This window comes from Ambystoma mexicanum, chromosome 8, assembly GCF_040938575.1.
Source record: "Ambystoma mexicanum isolate Mex_15411 chromosome 8, UKY_AmexF1_1, whole genome shotgun sequence".
Lineage (NCBI taxonomy): Eukaryota > Metazoa > Chordata > Amphibia > Caudata > Ambystomatidae > Ambystoma > Ambystoma mexicanum.
Window position 1 is genome coordinate 1053769333 of NC_090929.1, and position 19571 is coordinate 1053788903.

The window sequence follows — 19571 nt, forward strand, 5'->3', positions numbered from 1 at the left end:
GTTGAACGCCCTTGGGAACCGAAGTTCAGGTCAGTATAGAGAGTAGAGGGAGTCCAAAAGTGCGTGTGCGCACTAGGTATGTGTGCAGCTGGTGCGGAAATCGAGTGGTAGCTGCTTTTTAGTTGTACGTGTGGTGGTTGAGAGGTCAGGAGTATGTGTTTGCTCTGGTCGGTTTTACCCAGAACGAGTGTTGCCCTTATGGGCAGTGTTGCTAGGGAACCTTGGGGTCCTCCTTTCAGATTAATTTCATTATCCTACAGTAACTACAGTTCTTAAGGAACTTTATAGTCTGAGCGATTGGCACACACCAGCTTATTTGGAGTGCCAAAGAGATACCTAGAATCCCCCTTCTCTGTGCTCCTGTGGTTTCTAGTCACATAGACAATCTCCTAGTTATGGCGGGTGGCAGTGGACTTGTCCTACCTACTAGTGTGATTTTTCTACTGCATGCTATGTCTATAGCCACGGTAGTGCATAATGTGGGGCCTTCCTTCTTTTTTTTTGTCATTCATAGCGTGGCTGTTCTTTGTCAGCCTTTCTACCGTTCTGGGAGGGGGAGGCCTGTGTGTGTGTGTGTGTTTTGCCTTTGGGGGTTGGGGGGACACTTGGGTGTTCCTGCCGAGGCTCCAGTGTCTGGGCAAGCAGGAAGTGGGGGGAGGGGGTTTCCACCCCCTGTCGCTGTCTTCCAGAGTGCCTGAATGGGACCAGCTCCCACTGGGGGTCTGGCGGTCCCGATTTGATAGCCAAACGCCCCCTTCTGTAAACTGCTGAGGACAATTGCAGAGGAATGAGTGCTGGAACTGGATAAAAAGCAAGTCGACTACTAGAAGCTGAAGTAACCGAAGAAGACGACAACCAAAGATGCCTGCAGACCCTTTGCAACACAGTGAAGCAACCACTGCTATCCTGACTCCGTTTTCTGTGCGACAGAAGAACTCCGAAGAGGCCCCCTCCTTCCCTTTGACTGGTGGGAACAACCAGACCCAATGCGAACTTTGATTTGGGCCATCTCCTGAGGTCTTGTGAGTTTCCAGAGCTGCGGAACCCCAAAACCAGGAGACCTACTGGCCATTTCGAGTGCATCATTGTTGAAACGCAGAATTCTTTGCTGAGCCCTCCAAGAGACACAATCCAACTCTTCCAGATGCCCTCAACAGAGGGTGCGACTGCAGGAACTGAAGAAAATTGAATGGGGGCTAATTGCATCCTTTGGTGCTGCAGAATAAGCGCCAAAACTGCTGAGTGACCAGAAAAGTTGATGAAAGCCGTGCCAGACGTCCTCCCTCGAGGCTGCTCCGAAGAGATCCAGACCATTGTCCTGCCTTTTGTCATCGGACCAAGGAATCTGGAGGATGCGTCCAGAGCTGCAATATTGAGGAGCATCCAGCACAAACATTTTCTTCAAACCTAAGGTACTGTGTGGGGGCGGGGGGAGGGGAGTTATTGCTTACCTTATTCCAGAAAGTCGCTCCAGAGCATTGGAGTGCACGTAGAGATGTCCTGGGCAAACCTCCCTCTTAGCTCTGACTCAAGACGCTGCTCGTGTTCCATTAGCAAGTCCTTTAACAAAGTCTCCATTGTTGGTTAAAGCCTTCTTGTATGTTCCCTCCTAGAGACTAGAACGTATCCACAGGAACTTTTGACTTCTGCTGTTTTTCAAGACTTTAAGCCTCTCCGAACTGCCTTGTAGCTAGGGTTGATTTATGGACTTTAAAAGACTTGGTGGGAATAGAAACTGCCTCTAGAACCTGAAGCTTTGCTAGGATAACACTAACCAACTGTTTTACTTCTAAAGAATCACTATCTATATGTGTATGCTGACTTAATACAATTACCGTATTGTGGGTGCACAATATTACCGATAATACAGTAAACCTGTCAAACCCCTGTAACAATTTTAAGTGTTCAGCAACTACAAACCAAGAAGTGGCCTTTGGAAAGTATTGAAAAGTATACCTATGTGTATTGCTTTATTTTGCTTTATTTAACATTGACTCTTGTGTAAATATAATCTATATTTTAATATAAATGTTTGTTTCATGTGCATTACTAACTAGGTTCAGTGTACTTGCCTACAGATCACATCTTCCTTTTAAGATAAGTCTGTGACTGCTCTGCCACTCTACCAATGTCTCTGAGTAGTACAGACTGATGCTAAGAGTTGGGGGATCTACAAGGCACTGGAATAGCTTAATGAAGCCTTACCTGCAAGTATGACTTTTGGACAACTCCCCTAACAGTTACCATTTTCCATGAGAGATGAGCAGGACAAAGAACCTAAGGGTGCCAGAGGGTGTCCAATGAGCAAAGTGTAGAGCAGATACGAGAGGAGCACAGAGGCGCCCAACACATGAAGCAAGTGGGGAGAGACCACCTCAAGTGGTGGAGAGGGATCGGGGAAATATCCCTCGACCTAAGGACATTGTTTGTTCAGGGACTTGAGACTTTCTGAAACTTTGGAACTTTGATAGATAGCAAAGAACTGTTAAAGTGAGGAGGATTGTTATTGGATCCAGAACCAGGTGGGATTCCTGGGATACCCGAGAGAGATCGGGGTGAACAACTCGACACACTGCCTAACTTCCTTTTTATATTTTTCTAAGTGGTAGGGCTGGTTTAGTGGATAGGTTTGGACTAAGGACTATATTTATTTTGAGCATAAAGCACCTTAGTTTAGTTTTGCTAGGAAGGGAACTTCCCTTTAGGAATAGTGTTAGAGAGGCGTTTTATTTTTAAGTTCAATAAAGTTACTCGAAATCATGTCCTCAGGTCCCAGTCCTTCTTCTGGCCTGGCACACAACCCTCTCATGCTCACACAGTGGTTTCATACACAGCAACTGACTGCTGTGCTTTTACTGAAGACATATAGTCACACACCTGAGTGTTGCACTATAACAGAACTCAGTGAGTCACACTCTGCGAAGAACCACAGAAGCATGACTCATCTTTTCAATTGCAATAAATGCATTCCCAAACTCCTTACCGAAATGTCACATTGTCACTGAAGAAACAGCCACAGACGATACCTAGCTTTATCACTCTGTGCTTAGGTTTGTTGTATTCATTCTAGTCCAGCCATATGGGTGAGCCGTGCTTCACCATGCTCTTCTGCGGCCCTATCCGGCACACCACCTGTTTGACCTTGATACTTTTAGTTGTGGCCAAGCAGGTGGCAACAGTGAGCCGTATAAGAAAGTTTAACATAACCTGGAAGGAAGACATAGGTGTATATTGGAGAGAATATTCTCAATGCCTTCAAACCAAATTGTTTGTTCTTTTTTCCACAGTTTTTGATGACTATCAGCGGACAGTGAACCGTGACATCGAGAAGAGCATCTGCAGAGAGATGTCTGGAGATCTGGAGAGTGGCATGCTGGCAGTGGGTGAGTGGAGAGACCTGAAGAGGGCAACTATAGCCGTGGGCGCATAGGGTTGGCACAGTCTTAGTGGGTGAGTTGTAGGATTTGGAGGTTTATGGGGTAGCATACCAGCATTGAGTCATTGGAGAACCTGAAGGGGGACATGCTGGCTTTGCGCGAGCAGAGGACCTGGAGAAGGACAGGTTTTCTGTCTTTGGGTGGGGTAACCTGGAAAGGGAACCAGTAGTAAATAGTGAATGGGGGAGGGCACTGTATGGGTGATGGGTGAGTGAGTGGGCTACCAGGAGAATGAAATGTTGGCAGAGGATGTGTAGAACTGGGAGGGGGGCATGCTTATAGTGGAAGAGATTAGAACATGCTCTCAGTGGCTCAGTGATGAACCTGGAGAGGGGCATGTTTGTGAGGTGGGTTGGGAGGAAGAGGTGGATATGATGTAATATGGAGGAGTGCGGGCAGTGAAGAGAGTGGTGAGGAGGTTTGTGCAGTGAATGGCTGCATACTTCTCAGGTGCCTCTCCTGTGGAGGAGGAAGTGTACCCCCATTTTAGGCTTCTATTTGGTCATTAAGTACTTTGCCTGCTCTGACCCTCCAAAATATTACTCCAATTGAAAGGTTTTAATTCAAAGTTGAAGTTGGAGCAGCATTTTGATATCCGAGCAGCCTCATTGCTTCAGGTTGCAGCAAATGTACTACGAAGGCTAGCAATGTGCTTATATTTTCATCTTTGGGAATGCTGACAGTTGCTGAGCTTCAGAGATAAAAGGCTAGTCTTAATTAAGATTAAGGATTCCCTCCACCTGGCATGGATCTTCCTACATACCAGGTGTGCATAACCTTGATCCCGCACTTGTTCTGACTAATGCAAACCGGAAATCCCAGCTTCTATCTAGACCTCCTCAGTGTTGGTCATTTTAATTCATTATTGAGGCCCGAGGAGCAATTACACTTGCCCTTAAACGTACAGTCGTGCCTTTCTCATGTAATCTGTATTAACTGTTTCTGTGCTGATCTATTCCTTGAAAGCTGTCTGACGTACATGAGTCTGGTAATTAACTTCTCAACCATTCATAGCGTTTTGCCATTTCAACACCCCTGTGTGCATCACACAGTCGCAGAGTGCAGTGTGTTCTTTTCCCCTTCCACCCACCATTTGTGTTGTGTTACTATTATTCTGAAATGCATGTTTTTGCCTTGTGTGTCTCGCCTCATTTCTTCATTCATTGTTCTTTATACCTATTGTGTTGGGCATTGTGCTGAGGGGCTCGGCTGTAATAACTGCTCCACTATATAGCCTTTGTCCTCATTTACTAAAAGGGAATATCCATGCCTGTACAGTCATCCCCCTCTACAGCTATTGCGAACAGGTTTTAGCTTTTGTGTAGGCCTGGGATAGGCATTTGCTAGACACTGCTGTAATTGTCCTAACTGATCGTTAATAGTCACAGCTGCAGAACGGTGCAAGTATCTGGGCATATGATATCAGTGTCTGGCAAATATACCCTTCTAATACCTAAACACAAGCCAAAACTATGGGGCAAAAGGAGGGAAAAATGTTGCTCTACGAAGTAGATCATGTCCAGATCCCCATTCCTTAATTTAGAATTGCCAGCTTTGAAATATTGTAATTCCCAAAGGTAAATGCTAAACTTTGAACATATTCAAGTAATATGTTTGTTCCAGAAACAAGTGGTGTATCTGTGTATTCATGCCTCCGTGTGTATTTGTGTGTGCTTGATTTGTGTTTGTGCTGGTTTTTGCCTCTGTTCGCATGTGTGGCCAAGGATGTCTGTTGCATGGATGTGGCGTGTGACTGCAGTGGTGTTCCTGTGTCTCATTTATGTGCCATTGTCTTCGGGTACTGCACTGGTCCCAGAAAGTCTGGTGTTACATTTGGAAATTGTTCATTTTAAACTAGGGCAGTGTTTTCCAAACTTTAATGTGGAGCTCCCTGGCGAGGCACCACCAGATGCTACAACTGCTTATATTTTCCATTAAACCAGTTGATCTCCGTCTGTTTGAAAGAGATTTGCGCCACGTCCTACTGTCGCCACCTGTCCTCCTAACTGCACAGATACCCACTGTTTGAAGCCCACAAAACTAGGGCGATTGTGAGGATTCTTTTAAATCGGATAAAGATATTTTGTCTCATTAAGATGGGGGATTGTTTTTGTTAGTGAGGCAACCAGTTACTTTTATAGGCTTTGTGTAGCAAGGTTTTGAGGCAGCTTTTGGCACTTCACTAGATCAGGAACTCTATCCAGTGTTCTGGAGGACTAGAGTGGGAATGTACATATTCATAGTGTCTGACATGCAGGTCCTGAAGGCTCCTTGTAGGTCTTTCAGGTACACACGCCTGGTGCTTGCCTTACTCCTCCAGTGTCACTGTCGCAGCACTACCTACCTACCGGTGTTGTGGACCATGCCCACTGCACGTGAGCGTACATTGCAACATGTGGGTCCTAATGAATCCCTGTCCCTCGTATCCATAGAAAAGGCATGTGTATTTGGATTGAACTTCACTGGTCTTAGGTAGAGCACCCCTTACTCATGCCCTGAGGCCTGCTTGATCACCGGATTGTGATTGTTCACATTCCTCATCAATGGAGACAGAAGGAAATGGTGCTTGCTAACATGGGGCAAAAGAGACTCTCAATCCCAGAGGGGGGATATTTGCACCACAGGGTAGACAGCTTGGCTTCCTCGAGGGCTTCATTGATTTCTGTGCGTGAGCAGTTCTTATTCTTCCATCTTCTAGCACCCAGTCAGTTTCACGTAAGGCCTCTAACCTCCATTTTCACACAAGCCCTTTCCTCTGGGTCCAGCCCATCTACTGGGGTGAGAATACTGCGAGAGGAGAACATGAGGATTCCCTGAGTAGTAGCGTGTTCTCATTCATGACATCCCTGCTCATGAGAAACAACTTTAGCGATGCTGTGAAGGAACAATCCCCCTCTGCCACCACCCCCAACCTCCAAACCCAGAGGTCCCACTGATGTGTCTGCACTGCTTTGCACCACAGCCTCCGGTCATCTCTGCCTCAGCATTTGAAATTCTGGCTCCTATACTGCTTTCAATTCTTCTGACTTCAGTTGTTTCACTATACTGTATGGGGCCTCAAACGGCCCTAGTTCTCCTGCAGCCCACAGACTGAAGCCTGGGTGCTCCCACTTTCTGCCCTACGACAGATCGATGAGCGTAGTACCTAAGGTCATTGTTTTGGCTAATCAAAGTCTTTTATGGGTCATTGATTGCCTTGCCCAGTAGGCCCTGAGACCATTTTATAATGGGTGAAAAAGGTCTGGGAAACCATGCATTCCATAGCCTCAGTGAGCATAAGTTTAGGGTGCCTTCATTCCCCCATATCATTCTTTTGGCAGCGTTGGCATGATGAAAACCACCCTACCTCCCTCTACAATTACCTGAACAATTATTTTCATGTAGAACCAATGGAGTGTGAGGCTGTGAACCAAGGAAATTTAAAGAATCTGCCGGAAACATTCCTTTGAGTGGCCTGAGCAAACGAGGCATCGGCATGAACAACCTAGTGCTTACAAAAGGCGAGCAACCTAGCACACACCTCTGAGTTTCAGAAATATGTTGCTGAAAGGTCTTTTGTGCTGCTTTGGCCTGAACTGTGAGTGCTATTGCCACCTAAAGATGGAAGTCACCACACTAGGTGGTCCACCAAGATTAAGGAAATAAATGAACTAGCGAGTGGAGCCTTCGAGGCTTTACTGTGTGGGTTTTGGCTATGGTAGTGATAATGCTGAGTACCTAAGAGACTTTGATCTCTTCAGAACCTGGACGCCCTCTCAACAGCTAGGATGTGAAAGGTTTTCTGAGCATCCCATGAATGATTTGGGAAGGTAATGAGTCGCACATTCTCTGGGACTTGCCCACGTTACGTGCGCTCATAGGTAAAGCCGAGCATATGCAGATGTTTGCCTAGAAACCGACAGCGTTTCTGTGTATTTCATTTGTATGTCGACCAGTAGTACCAACCGCAGTTCCTTCATGTTTTTCCAATAACTGTTTTTGTGAAATTCGGCCATGTTTGACTACGGTGTTCAGATGGGTGGGGCATGAGGACACAAGGACTACGTCCCTGATAAAAGCAGCAGCTGTACAAACTACAGGAGGTTGAAGTGCTGCTTGGCTTCTTATCCTGGGCAGCCCTAACGTGCCTGTCAATTTTCTTTTCAGCTACACTGGATGAGGGGGATTGCTGTTAAAACTTGACTGCTTCATTTAGTACAGCCTCCTAGTTGGAGATGGGGGTTTTCAGCATAGGTCTGCTGGAAATAAAGTGGGACAAAACGCCCCTTCTTTATGACTGAAGAGACTGCTTCCTTAATGCAAAGACGAAAAATTGTTTGATCCTTCAATCATGGTATAGCCAAACATTGTCGTTTTCCTCCTTCAAATCCATTCCATGTTTGAGCACTGGCCAAATGTGAAACAAAGTACTGTGCTGTAGTTTATGTGGTATCTGAGCTGATTGCCAGCACCTTGGAACTGGATGCTAATTAAGCAGTCCAAGGAGCCACATAGGAGATTAGCTACTGACATAACATCTGCCCCAACAGGAAAGTGCATGGGAGCATGGATGGTCCTGAAGAAACCTTGTGATGAGGAACCTAATCCTGACACCTAGGGATGGAATGGGAATCCTGCCATCAAATGCTCCAGTAAGTCCCTGGAGGCATGCTATGGTGACCCTGTTCCTGATTGCTATCTAGAAGCGTGTCCCACTGTTGGTGGCACCAGAGTTGCAGTCACTGCTCCTCTTTTTCCTTGACTTATGAAAGTCCTTTGAGCCATTGGGTCATTTGCCACAATTTCAGGAACCTCGCATTATTCATTTAAGAGTAAGTACACATATGCAGTACTCATGATTCTAAGCTCTGTACCTTTTAGTATTGGAAAAAGGGTTTCTGAACACCCTCATTGCAGCATCATGGGCAAGTCCTTGCGATGGGCTGTAATTGCATCCAAGAGTGTGTTCTGTATTTGCCCGTGTTGGCCCTTATGTAAAGTCTTCCTTGTTTGACTGAGAAGGCACAGTCCCCCTTTCATGTCCCACGACTTGTGAAAATGATCCATCAGAATTCTGGTATAAAGGCAATTTCACAGTTCAAGTGTGACTGGGGTGTCGCCCTCCACACAATGGTAGCATAATCCATGAGTTATGGCATTCCAAAAATACAGAAACCTATGGCATTGAATGGAGCCGGGGGGAATTGTGAGTAGTTTGTTCACGTTGCAAATTTTCTTTGGCACTCTGGTCTTTTTTCCGACCAGGGCTAATGAGCAGAAAAATAGAACTGCTTCGAGGGTAATCGCAGGTACAGACTGTGCCAAGAACAGCCTCTTGAAAAATAGAGGTTGCTTTCTTATGGTGTGCAAAGGTTGCTCTCAGGCAGTCCCCAGCTGTGGTGGATGGCATGGCATTCAAGAGGAAGTATGACTGGGACTTGTACACATCTGAGAGAGCTATAGCAATGCCATCTTCTAGATTTGTCTTCTCTGAAAGAACACAATATAAATCTATATAATTTGTACAGGATAATGTACATATTCCAGCTCTCCTGTCTTGGTTGCCAATACTATTGATCTTTCTGAACTTTATTTTAGCTTCTCCCTCCTACAATATAATTAATTTTCAATTCAATGGGCAAATGCAATTCTCTGTTCTGAGGCTACTTTTATAGTGTTTCTAAATGTCATTCCCAGGGTATGCCAAATTTGATGTTAGTTCTGACCCTGCTTCCAGCCATTGATCAATTTGTTTTCAAGCTGACCATAACGAAATTGTCCTTTTACTGTGCGACCATATGTCCTTGTTGTTGGTCATCTTTGAATGTGCAGCCGATTTAGAGTTGACAGAAAAATCCTTCCAAATACATGTGTTTCTTGTCTCCAGTAACCCATCTAGCAGCATGACCTGCAAACGTGGTGGTTGGCGTGCAATACTTCAGCTTGGAACGTATTTGGCCTGAACCGCTATTTGTGGTCTTGTCCCATCTGTGTGAACATAAACACTCTTGGCTTATGTTCCCTGTTTATTTTCAGCACAACTGTATATTTTGATGGACTTGGATGTGTGTGCCATTTCAATGATACACAGTGGAAGGCTTTGCTTTTTAGCTCTCTTGATGAGTTGTCTTTCTCCAGAAACCCCAAGATTGTTTATGCATTGGCCATTCTTTACAGTACATGCCACCAACTAGATAGTTCATAAATTAGGTGTCCCCTTTATACAGCACAATAGTACTAATTATATCTGCCTCAGAAGAATGAACGGCTGAGTGAGACCTGGTTGGGTTCAAACCTTTGATTGCAGGTTAAAGGTGGCTTTTGGCATCAACTAGTTAACATACTGCACTATTTGACCATACTCTTGATTTGTTGGAGTTGGTTTGGGAGTTCTATACACAGCCTCTCACTGTTCATCTAGGTGACGGGGAATCTTTTTCCCCCTCACCTAGTCATTTGCTCTTTTTTTATGGCTGACCTTTCTATGTCTCCATAGTGTATGGTTGTAAGTTATTTCCCTTCAACTTTTGGGCTTAGGCTAGGTTGACCCTTTGGGCTCCCCTCTTAATGTTTCTTTCATGTACTTGGGTGAACTACTGTTCCCAAGTAGTAGAGTGATTTTCATCCCCTTTACGTTTTGCCTAAGTGAGCCAGCACACCCCACCTTACGTGGAGTGCTGGGGGATGCAATGTATCCCCTTACTTACTTACCTGCAAACATTTCTGTTACAATTGCGAGTTTACTTGAGTGGCTGGTGGCAGTGGTTTTACCTTCATGACTTTTAGTCATTTCTACTCGCAGGCTGTTAATGCAGCCAGAAGAGCCACCATTTTACTAAAATGGTGGCCTCCTTCTTGTTTCACCACTTCTTGCATGCTTGCTGTTTCTGAGGTCTTCCCCTGCCATTCTAACTGGGAACGACCACAGTTGAGGTTTTGTCTTCACTGGGAATCCTTTGGATTCCCCGCCCAGGCTCCAGAATGTCTGAGAAGGCAGAAAGCGACGGAGTAGCCACAAATTCTGCAGCCCTTTGTCTTTCACTTTGCCTGAAAGGAACCAACTTCCAGGTGAAGGTGGGGGGGCTGGCTGTCCAGACTGCCCCTTGCTGTACAATGCAGGGATAGAATGCAGACGTTGTGCTGTAGTTTCTGATAAAATCTCTGAACCTGGAAGCTGCTGACAAGTCGATCACTGGAACTGAAGAGACGATGGCTGTAGCGATGACCAGCAACCAGAGAGCCTATTGTGTAACCAGAGCCTTCTGTAACCCTTCCTTTCAATCTACTTGTGGGTCCCGAAAACGACGGCTCTGATCGAGAGCCTGGTGAGTTTCACTAGACTCAAGAAGACCTGCATTTCGAGCTATCCCACATCGTACTGCGACCTTGCTGGACTGCGATTTCCCCAATAATCTGGTACCTTGAGCCATTGTGTGGTGCACAGTGTTCCGAATTCCGAATCTCACTGGAACTTGGGTGGCACTCTTCTTGGCCTCCAGAGACACGATTTGAGCCTTGAAGTCCCTTCACCGGAGAGCTGGACCAGATTAGCGACTAGAATACGACCAGCGATATTCAGTCTTCTCCTGCCACCTGAAAAGGGCGCCAAAACCACACATCCACATCCATCCATGAAGAAACTCTTGCCTTGAGCCTTCCCAGTTATTCCGTGCTGCAAAATCCCTTCCAGTGTCATGTCTCCAGTCATCATGACAAGGAATTCATCAACCAGGTTTTTGGCTGCAAATCCTAGAGACGTCCTGCTGCAAACATTTCTTCTGTGCTGAGGTACTGTTGGCCTTGGTATTACCTAGCTTAAGCCTTCTGTGATTCCTGTGTAGCTTTCGGGGTGATTGATGTGATTTGGAGTCCTCTAATCCAGTTGACCCATGCTGGAATCCTTCTAGGGTGTCTTCTCTGAAGTCCCTGGACCCTAATTTACTCTAAAGTTGAACTACTTGCTTGTTTTGAAGCGACTTCCTCAGGAACTCTGACTTTCCCTGCAGCTGAACCCTATCTCAAACTGCCTACAGTTGGTACCTAGACCACTAGGGTCCCTTTTATGCCTCTGAGGGAACTATGGCAGTAGACTAGGGAAGGACTAAATAAGAAAAGGATTCTGACTTGAAAAGTATAACCGGTGTTTAAAAGTTACTTACTTGTAAAATAGTTGGTTGATAACTGTCCTCCTGAAATAGGAGCAGTTTACAAGAGTTTTTACTTTCCTTTGAATGTGTTCCACCAGCCTTAAAGGTATATGTGGTGTGTTCTACCTGCCTGTGAATAGGATCCTCCTCTTCCCAAAAGAAATGCTGTTGGCGTCACCTAACTATTTCTTTCAGAGAGTAAGTGTATAAGTTTACCAACTGGGTCTTGCTTCCCCTGACTTGCTGTATAGCAGTACGCCCGCCTTGAGTCTTCTGTACCTTTAATGGCTGTGTGCCACTCTTAATGTGTAGTGTGGGTTTAGCTGACCATGGTCTTCTGTGTGCAAACCTAAAAATAGTGTAAAGAGTTATGGCTTACCTTAATCTGTGTATCACTGATCTGAAAAGCAAGTGTAATAGTTTATTACAACATTAGGTCTTACTCGCCTCCTCGCCTAGCATAACTGAAGGTTATCCTAAATGTAGTTGTAGGTTCATACTGTTCCATGAATTTGTGTTCCACTATTCAGAAAAGTAAACTTGTAACACTGGGTTGTGCCTCACCTGAATCTGCTTGGAGCATTACCAAAATGGTCTCGGGGTCCATTACTTAACTTTAAATACTGCAGTCTTTCTTAAGTGTTATAGGGTTTTACTGTCTGTGATTTGTTAAGTGCATTCTGAAATAGTTGTTGTGTGTTAATACTTACTGAGTAGCTGAAGGCCCCTCCAGAAAGTATGAGTTGATTTACTAACTCTGAACTGAGTTCTAAAAAGTAAGGTTGTACGAAATACTTGTAACAGAGTTGGTTATGTGATTTCATAACTGTGTGTCACTGCATGACTGACAGGGTTTACGACACTTGAAATAGTGACTGTATTCAAAAAGTATATATAGCCTGGTTTTACTCCCCAATAATAGCTCATTGCATTTTGAATGTGTAATAGGTTTGCCTTACCTTGATGACTTTGAAGCGTGTGTCAGTGGAGGCTTTCGCTACCACCTTCTCACCCCCGCCTTCACCCCAGGCTGACTCGCACCCTGACACAGCCTTGTCTCTGCTCTACACCTCTATTTCTGCTATTCTTGATGCTCTTACCCCTGTGGATCCGTTTGAAGTCCAAAGTCAAATGCAATTCTTGGTATGACTCTGACCTAGCTACACTTAAACGCAATTGTAGGGCGGCCGAGAGGAAATGGAGGGCTTCTTGCTAAACCCCTGACAAACTGGCCTGCCGCCTGCACCAAAGGCAATACTGACTCTGTACGCACCAAGGAGAGAGTCCACATTCAAGCCCGTGTCTCTGCGCCATCTAACAACTCGGCCAAACTCTTTAAAATCTGCAAGGAGCTGGCCAACCCTTCTGCAGTATCCACCCCTCCTCTCGCCTCCCAGGCTCTTTGCAATGCCCTTGCCTCACACATTATCTCTAAAACCCAGGACATCTTGTCCACACTCTCCTCCACTCCTCTCTCCTTCTCTGCTTGCTGACCCACCTTCAGCTACCCCCCCTCCCTCTTTCTCCTCCTTTCCTCTTTTCTCCCCTGATGAGGTTGCTAGACAAATCTGATCTATGAAAGCCACATCAAAACAGGTCCATCCCTGTTCCTCGAAAACCATTAAGGACCACGTAGATACCCTCGCTCCGGCCCTTGCCGATTTCTGCAACCTCTCCTTTGCCTCTGGATCTTTCCCCTCCCCTCTGAAGCACTCCCTTGTGCATCCTCTCCAAGAAACCCACAGCTGATCCTTCTTGCCCGGCTTATTATCGCCCAATCTCCATTACTCCCTTTTTGGGTAAGCTCCTGGAAAAGCTTGCCATCTCTCAGCTTAACCTTCATTCTGACTATGTTGGCTCTCTCCATGACCACCAATCTGGCTTCAGGGCTACCAGAAGCCCAGAAACTGCTCTCCTGAACATCCGTGAAGACCTGCTCTCCAACCGTGACTCTATTCCCTCTATCCTCATTTTACCTGTTCTCTCCTCTGCTTTTGACACGGTCAACCATACCACCCTGCTCAATCGTCTCTGTGGCAACCTGGGTATCACCGATCCTGCACTGGCCTGGCTGACCTCTTTCCTCTCTGATCGACCCTCCCATGTACAACTTGGGTCCTTCCTATCATCTATCTCCCTCTCTACCTGTGGAGTTCCCCAGGGGTCTAACCTCTCGCCCTGGCTTTTCAACCAATACCTGGCAACTCTCGCCTAATGCATTTTCATTTTCTGCTCACATTTCCAATGCTATGCTGATGACACCCAACTCATTTTCAGGCTTCCTTCAGCCACCTCTTCTCTTTCCATCATCTCTGACTGCTTAATCACCACTGATCTTTGTTTAAATGCCAACAAGACTGAGATCCTCCTCATTGGTACACCTTCCCCATCCTTTCACCTCACTGTCTGGCCGGCCTCCCTTGGCCCTCCTCCTGCCCCCACCTGCGAGGCTAAGAACCTCGGAGTCATATTTGACGCCACACTTCCTTCTCCGCACACATCTCTGACGTCTCTAAAAAGTCAAACTTCTTACTGCACCTCCTTAGAGGTACTCTTCCCTTCCTTTCCTTCCCTCAGAAGCGTACTGTCTCCCAAGCTCTGATTCTCTCTAAATTGGACTACTGTAGCAGCCTCTTTCTAAATCTACCTGCCTCCACTCTCCGCCCTTTACAACTAATCCAGAACAGGACTGCAAGACTTGTCCTTGGCCTCAAGCCCTGGGATCGTATCTCTCCAGCTCTGAAATCCCTTCATTGGCTCCCAGTGGATGCAAGGATTACGCTTAAAACCCTCTGCAATGTCCACAAGGCTTTCTGGGGCCTGGGTCCTAAATACCTTCAACTATCCCTCCGTAAATACCTCCCTTCTCGGGCCCTTCGTTCCTCTACCTCTAACTCCCTCAGGGTCAGTCGTTTTTCAAAGAAACGAGCTGGGGGTAGATCTCTGTCTTCGGCTGGGGCCTCCCTTTGGAACTGCCTCCCTGCCACCTTGAAACTTGAGGAGAACCATCTTCATTTCCGGAAGCTCCTCAAGACCTTCCTCTTCACCTCTGCCTTTGCCCCTCTTCTCCCCTGTTGATCTGCTTTCTCTCTCGGCACTGTGCACCTGGCTACCATCTGTCCTTCAGGCCCAGGTACCTGCTCACCCTTCCACCCTCCTGCACTGCCTCTGGGCCACCCCTTACACTGGGGCCTGTATCTGTACCCAGACAGTCCCCCACCCACTCCTCTTCTGCACTTATCGGATACACCCTATCTGACTAACCTAGCACTTTGCCACTTATTGGCTGCACTACCACTGTTTATCACCTTTATTTATTTGACTTATTATTTATTCTCTATGCTCCGCACTTTCCTCTCCCCCCCTCCATGCACTTCCCCCTTTTTCCCTTAACCATGCACTTTCACATTCTCAATATCACTGAGCCTAGTAAAATCGTCATTTTTGTTTCTCCCTTGTTCCTCTCCCTTTGCCTGGTCGCGCCCTGAAACACCTGTGTACGAGCGCGATATAAATAAAATATCATATCATATTATATTCTTAATAAGGTTATACTTTAGGTTCCATCCTTTAAACATTTAGTTGGTTTTTATAATTGTGTTTAGGTATAATATGATGGTACTTATTTGCCCAAGATTCATCTTGGCCTACTTGTCTTTAAATATACCCTTAATTCTTTTTACAATACAATGTGTTTCCGTTTTTCTTTGGCCCATCTGTATGCAACAATTTCTTTGTACAAAGCTACAGCCCTCTCTCCCTCCTAAGATGAGCCTGGCTGCTCAGTATAAGGCTGTACAACTGTAGCACAGCCAGAGTGGAGTTGTGTACTGTCTGAGTTGTATGGTTTTACTAAGCCCTTAGTTAGACTTCAGAAACTGTCCTAACAAACGGGAAGCCAGCTTATGGTCCCGCTTGTCCAATTCTGCCCTTCACAACTTGGAAGGGTTTACTGATTAACTGTATTGAATCCATGGGCCAATAACCTGCATTTGCCACTGCTGCCATCACACTGGCACGGCAGAATACATCATTGCAATAGACCAGCAGACCATTAGCTTTAAAATGCACTTGGAATGGCACGGTCAAGTTCGCTCTGTTAGCTTGACTGCAGAAGGTACGTTCGCGATGGGCTCAAGGCTTTCAGGATCTGGACATTGTCGTCTTTAAAGTAAGAGTCTGCACCCTGTGCTGTGGCGGCTCACCAAGTGTTTTGGCCCACTTGTCCAAGGGTACCTCCCAGACTGTTAACTAGGCCTGATGGAGTTTCAATTCAAAATACATAGAACCCCAATGATGAGACTGCCTTGGCAAGATCCAAGTGATTTTTGTTTTTGAGGCTCCTGAAACTGGGCAGCAGTTTGTTGCAGGTGGCCTTCTTTTATTTATCTGTTTATTTAGCATCTGTATGGCGCCTATACATCGGTTTCCAGATGCCACAAGATTGGGGGTTGGTTACAGGGGAGAAAAATTGCCCTACTGGGCCTTGTGCAATGCGGAACGTGCACGTGTAGTAACGAAGTGAGGGGCGGAGGGAGAAGTGCAGGGTGGTTTAGGGGGTGGAGGGGCAAGAGCCTAGGAGGCCCGGAAGGGCAAGTGCTCAGGAAAGAGATGGGGGTCAACTAGTGCAGGGGAGGGGAGATGGACCACATTCTGGCTCACTGGGGAAGGGTGACTAAGGGCAAGTGCTTGTAAGGGATAAGGGGGATACAGGTTGAAGGAGGGCCTGCCCCATTGAGGCTTATGAGGGATACAGGCCACCAGGCAAAGAGATGGGTGGAACTAGCAGGGGACGGGAGGGGGAAGGAAGGTCTTGAGAAGTTTCCAGAATTTAAGGAGATCCCACTCAAGACAAGGACAGGAAGGCCATTCCAGAGGGAGGCTCCTGCCTAGGAAAGAGATCTTACCTCTCCCCAGGCCCCCCATTCTGCTTAGAGAAGCGTCTGACTTGCAGAGAGTTAGGGCTGGAAGACCAAAGAATTCTAGAAGGGAGGTATTTAGGGAGTGAGAGTTGGATGTAGTGTGGTCCCAGCCCCCAGAAAGCCTTATAGATGATGCAGAGGGACTTGAATTTGATCCTTGCAGCCACCGGGAGCCAGTGGGGATATTTTAGGGCTGCAGAGATGCAGTCCCTGGGCTTGAGGCCAAGGGCAAGTCACGCTGTCCTATTCTGGATTAGTAAAAGTTGGCGTAGGGAGGAAAGAGGCAGATTAAGGGGGAGGCTGTTGCAGTAGTCAAGCCTAGAGAGGACTATAGCTCTGGAGACATTGAGTTTCTGGGGGAAGGTGAGCAAAGTAGGAGTGTCTCTGAGGAGGTGAAGCTCAACGTGAGATTTCTTGACATGGTAATCAATGTGAGCTGAGAGGGAGGAATCGAAGATGACACCCAGGTTTTTTGCCTCACAGGAGAGTGAGGGGAGGGGGCCCAAGGAAGGTGGGCAGAGAGTAGGGGAGGAAGCAGTGGGCAGGGGTCCCAAAGCTAATGATCTCAGTTTTACTGGGATTAAGGCAGAGATCATTGGAAGCACGCCATGCCTGGATAGCAGTCAGACAGTCTGGAATTGGAGAGGAAGGAGAATAGGAAGGAGGTTTAAAGGAGAGCAGAGTGTCATCAGCGTAGCATTAAAAATGAGGATGGAAGATCAGGTGGGCGAGAGGGGCAAGGTAAATGTTGAAGAATGAATGCTGTTATAGAGCAAACCCTGTTAGAGGAAGGAAATATCTTTGCAAAGTGCCACAGAAGGCATGACTGGGTTTGTAAGAGCCTGAGGCTAGCTGAGAGATCTTTCTGGAGAGCAGGGGAACTGGTTGCGGGATGCTCCGTCTTCAGCATTGTCATTTTTAGATTCACATGCTTTGACTAACTTCTTGTTACCAGGTTAGAAATCCTCTGGGACCATTCTAACCTTCAACTCCTCTCTCTCCTTCCTCCCTCACAATCGGGACATTGACCAGAAGTACCACTTTTAGCTCTTCCTTCTCAAAGGAATTCTCTGTTTTCTCACTTTTCCCCCGGAGGTTCAATGTTACCCCAGCCCTAGTTCTCTCTAGGCTTTACTATTGCAATAGCCTCCACCAGAATCTACCTTCTTCCACTCTGCGACCCCTCCAGCTAATCCAGAATAGGGCAGCCAGATTTATCCTTGGTCTTGAACCCAGGGACCGCATTTCTCCTGCCCCAAAAAGTCTTCATTGGTTCCTGGTTGTTGCATGGATTAAATTCAAATCCCTCTGCATCATCCACACGGCTGTCTGGGCCCAGGTCCACACTATCTCCAACTTTATCTTACTAAATACTCTCCCTCTAGACCACTTTGTTCCTCTGGCACCAACTCTGTGTGTAAAGCGCTTTGCTAAACAGAAGGTAGTTGGTCGATCACTTTCCCCAGCTGGCTCCCTCCAACGGAACAACCCATACCTCCCTCCGTCCCTCCCCCTCCCTCTGTGCCTTGAGCAAGACTCTTAAATTCTGTAAGCTCCTCAAGACCTACCTCTTCACCCCCTCCTTCCCTTCTTTTCTGATAATCCCACAGTTACTGTGATTGGTGTCTGGAGCACTTATGCATCCTCAGGGCCCCTGACCTCCCACACCCAATCTGCCCATCGCCTGTCTACCATCAGCACTTGACTTGGCACACCTCAGAGGTTCGCACTTACTCCTAACGTGACCCATGGCCATGTAGCACTCATCAACCCAAGCACTTCATCTATGGCTCACCCATGAGCCCGGACTACCCAGTACTTGCACCCTCTGCCCTTTTTCCTTGCTGCACTTGCACGTTCTGAATACTCACAAGGCATAGTAGGTTCGCCCTTCCTCCTTTTCGCTCCACTGCGCTTATTAATTATTGTGTTTTGTAATGTATTTCACTCCCTTGTTCCCTCGCTCTATGGGTGCTTTGAAACAGTGTTTTACTTGGTGTATAAGCACATAACAAGCAAACGATGGATACAAAGAAAATAAATACAGTGGCACACCCTTTAATTCAGTAACATTGTTAGCTTTTTCGGGCTTTTTGTACCTTAACCAATGAGGCAAGAAGATCCAGGATGTTCTCCAGAAGCCACTTATTTCACTGCACGGTGTGTGTGTGTGTGTGTGTGTGTGTGTGTGTGTGTGTGTGTGAGGGGACTCCACTTTTTAGTGCTTCTTATCCAGGCACGGCTTGCATGTAATTGAAATCCGTAACCCTAGTGCTAATTTTGCCTACATTTCAGGTCTGTCTACAACATTTTGCCCTTACTCTGTGCACTTTTTCTTTTTTCTAGTAAAGTGTATGAAAAATACATCGGCATTCTTTGCAGAAAGGCTTCAAAAAGCGATGAGGGTAGGTGCATTGTTTAGTTTATGAACCATATAGTACTATATGAATGGTCCCAGTCGGCCCTATACAGCAAGTATTGTTTTCGCAAATGTATCCAATATGTTGGAGCAACAGATGAATTTACAATCTGTTAGCCAATGTTATTGACCCATGCATCTCTGTTTACCCTATAAATATATCCTGGTATAAATGGATCTCTTTAATAATCCTCACTTGGCCATGCTGGCCGTACACTGCCCTCAGCTGGGTATCAGATTCTGTAGGTGAACTATTCAAGCAGACATTTTATAAAGGATCATGGTTCTGAAATGGGCCGCCGTGGGATCAAAATGGCTGCATAAATCTGTTTAGGTACATGCCCGAGACAACGGTTTCCACTTGGGCCCACAACACTCATTTCTGATGCTTTTTAATCTGCTTAGAATCACATGCTGTGCATATGGTCCGACATCCAGTGGTAATTGTGGATTATTGCATCTTGACTTTCGGTGACCGAAAGGGGACGTTGGCATAGGCGTGTCTGTAACACTATCCCGATCATGACGTGTGTAGAACCCAAAATCCCTCACGCGCCGAGGTCCCTCAGATTGGTTTTTTCCTCCCAGATAACTGGTCGCCCTATAGCGGAGCTCTTACTAGAGGCATTGTCTACCTTTACCGAATTGTTGGTTTATTCCCCGTTAA

The 19571-nt window shown here is 46.4% G+C and overlaps 1 protein-coding gene across 2 annotated transcripts in view; it reads left to right on the forward strand.

Annotated features, from left to right (window-relative positions):
• The window catches only part of ANXA11 (annexin A11), a 292276-nt gene that overhangs the window by 240023 nt on the left and 32682 nt on the right, over positions 1 to 19571 (forward strand). For both annotated transcript variants that reach the window (XM_069611028.1, XM_069611027.1), the window contains 2 exons: positions 3288 to 3383; positions 18832 to 18890. In XM_069611028.1, coding sequence (XP_069467129.1) covers positions 3288 to 3383; positions 18832 to 18890 — 155 coding nt within the window. The remainder of the gene's footprint in view (positions 1 to 3287; positions 3384 to 18831; positions 18891 to 19571) is intronic.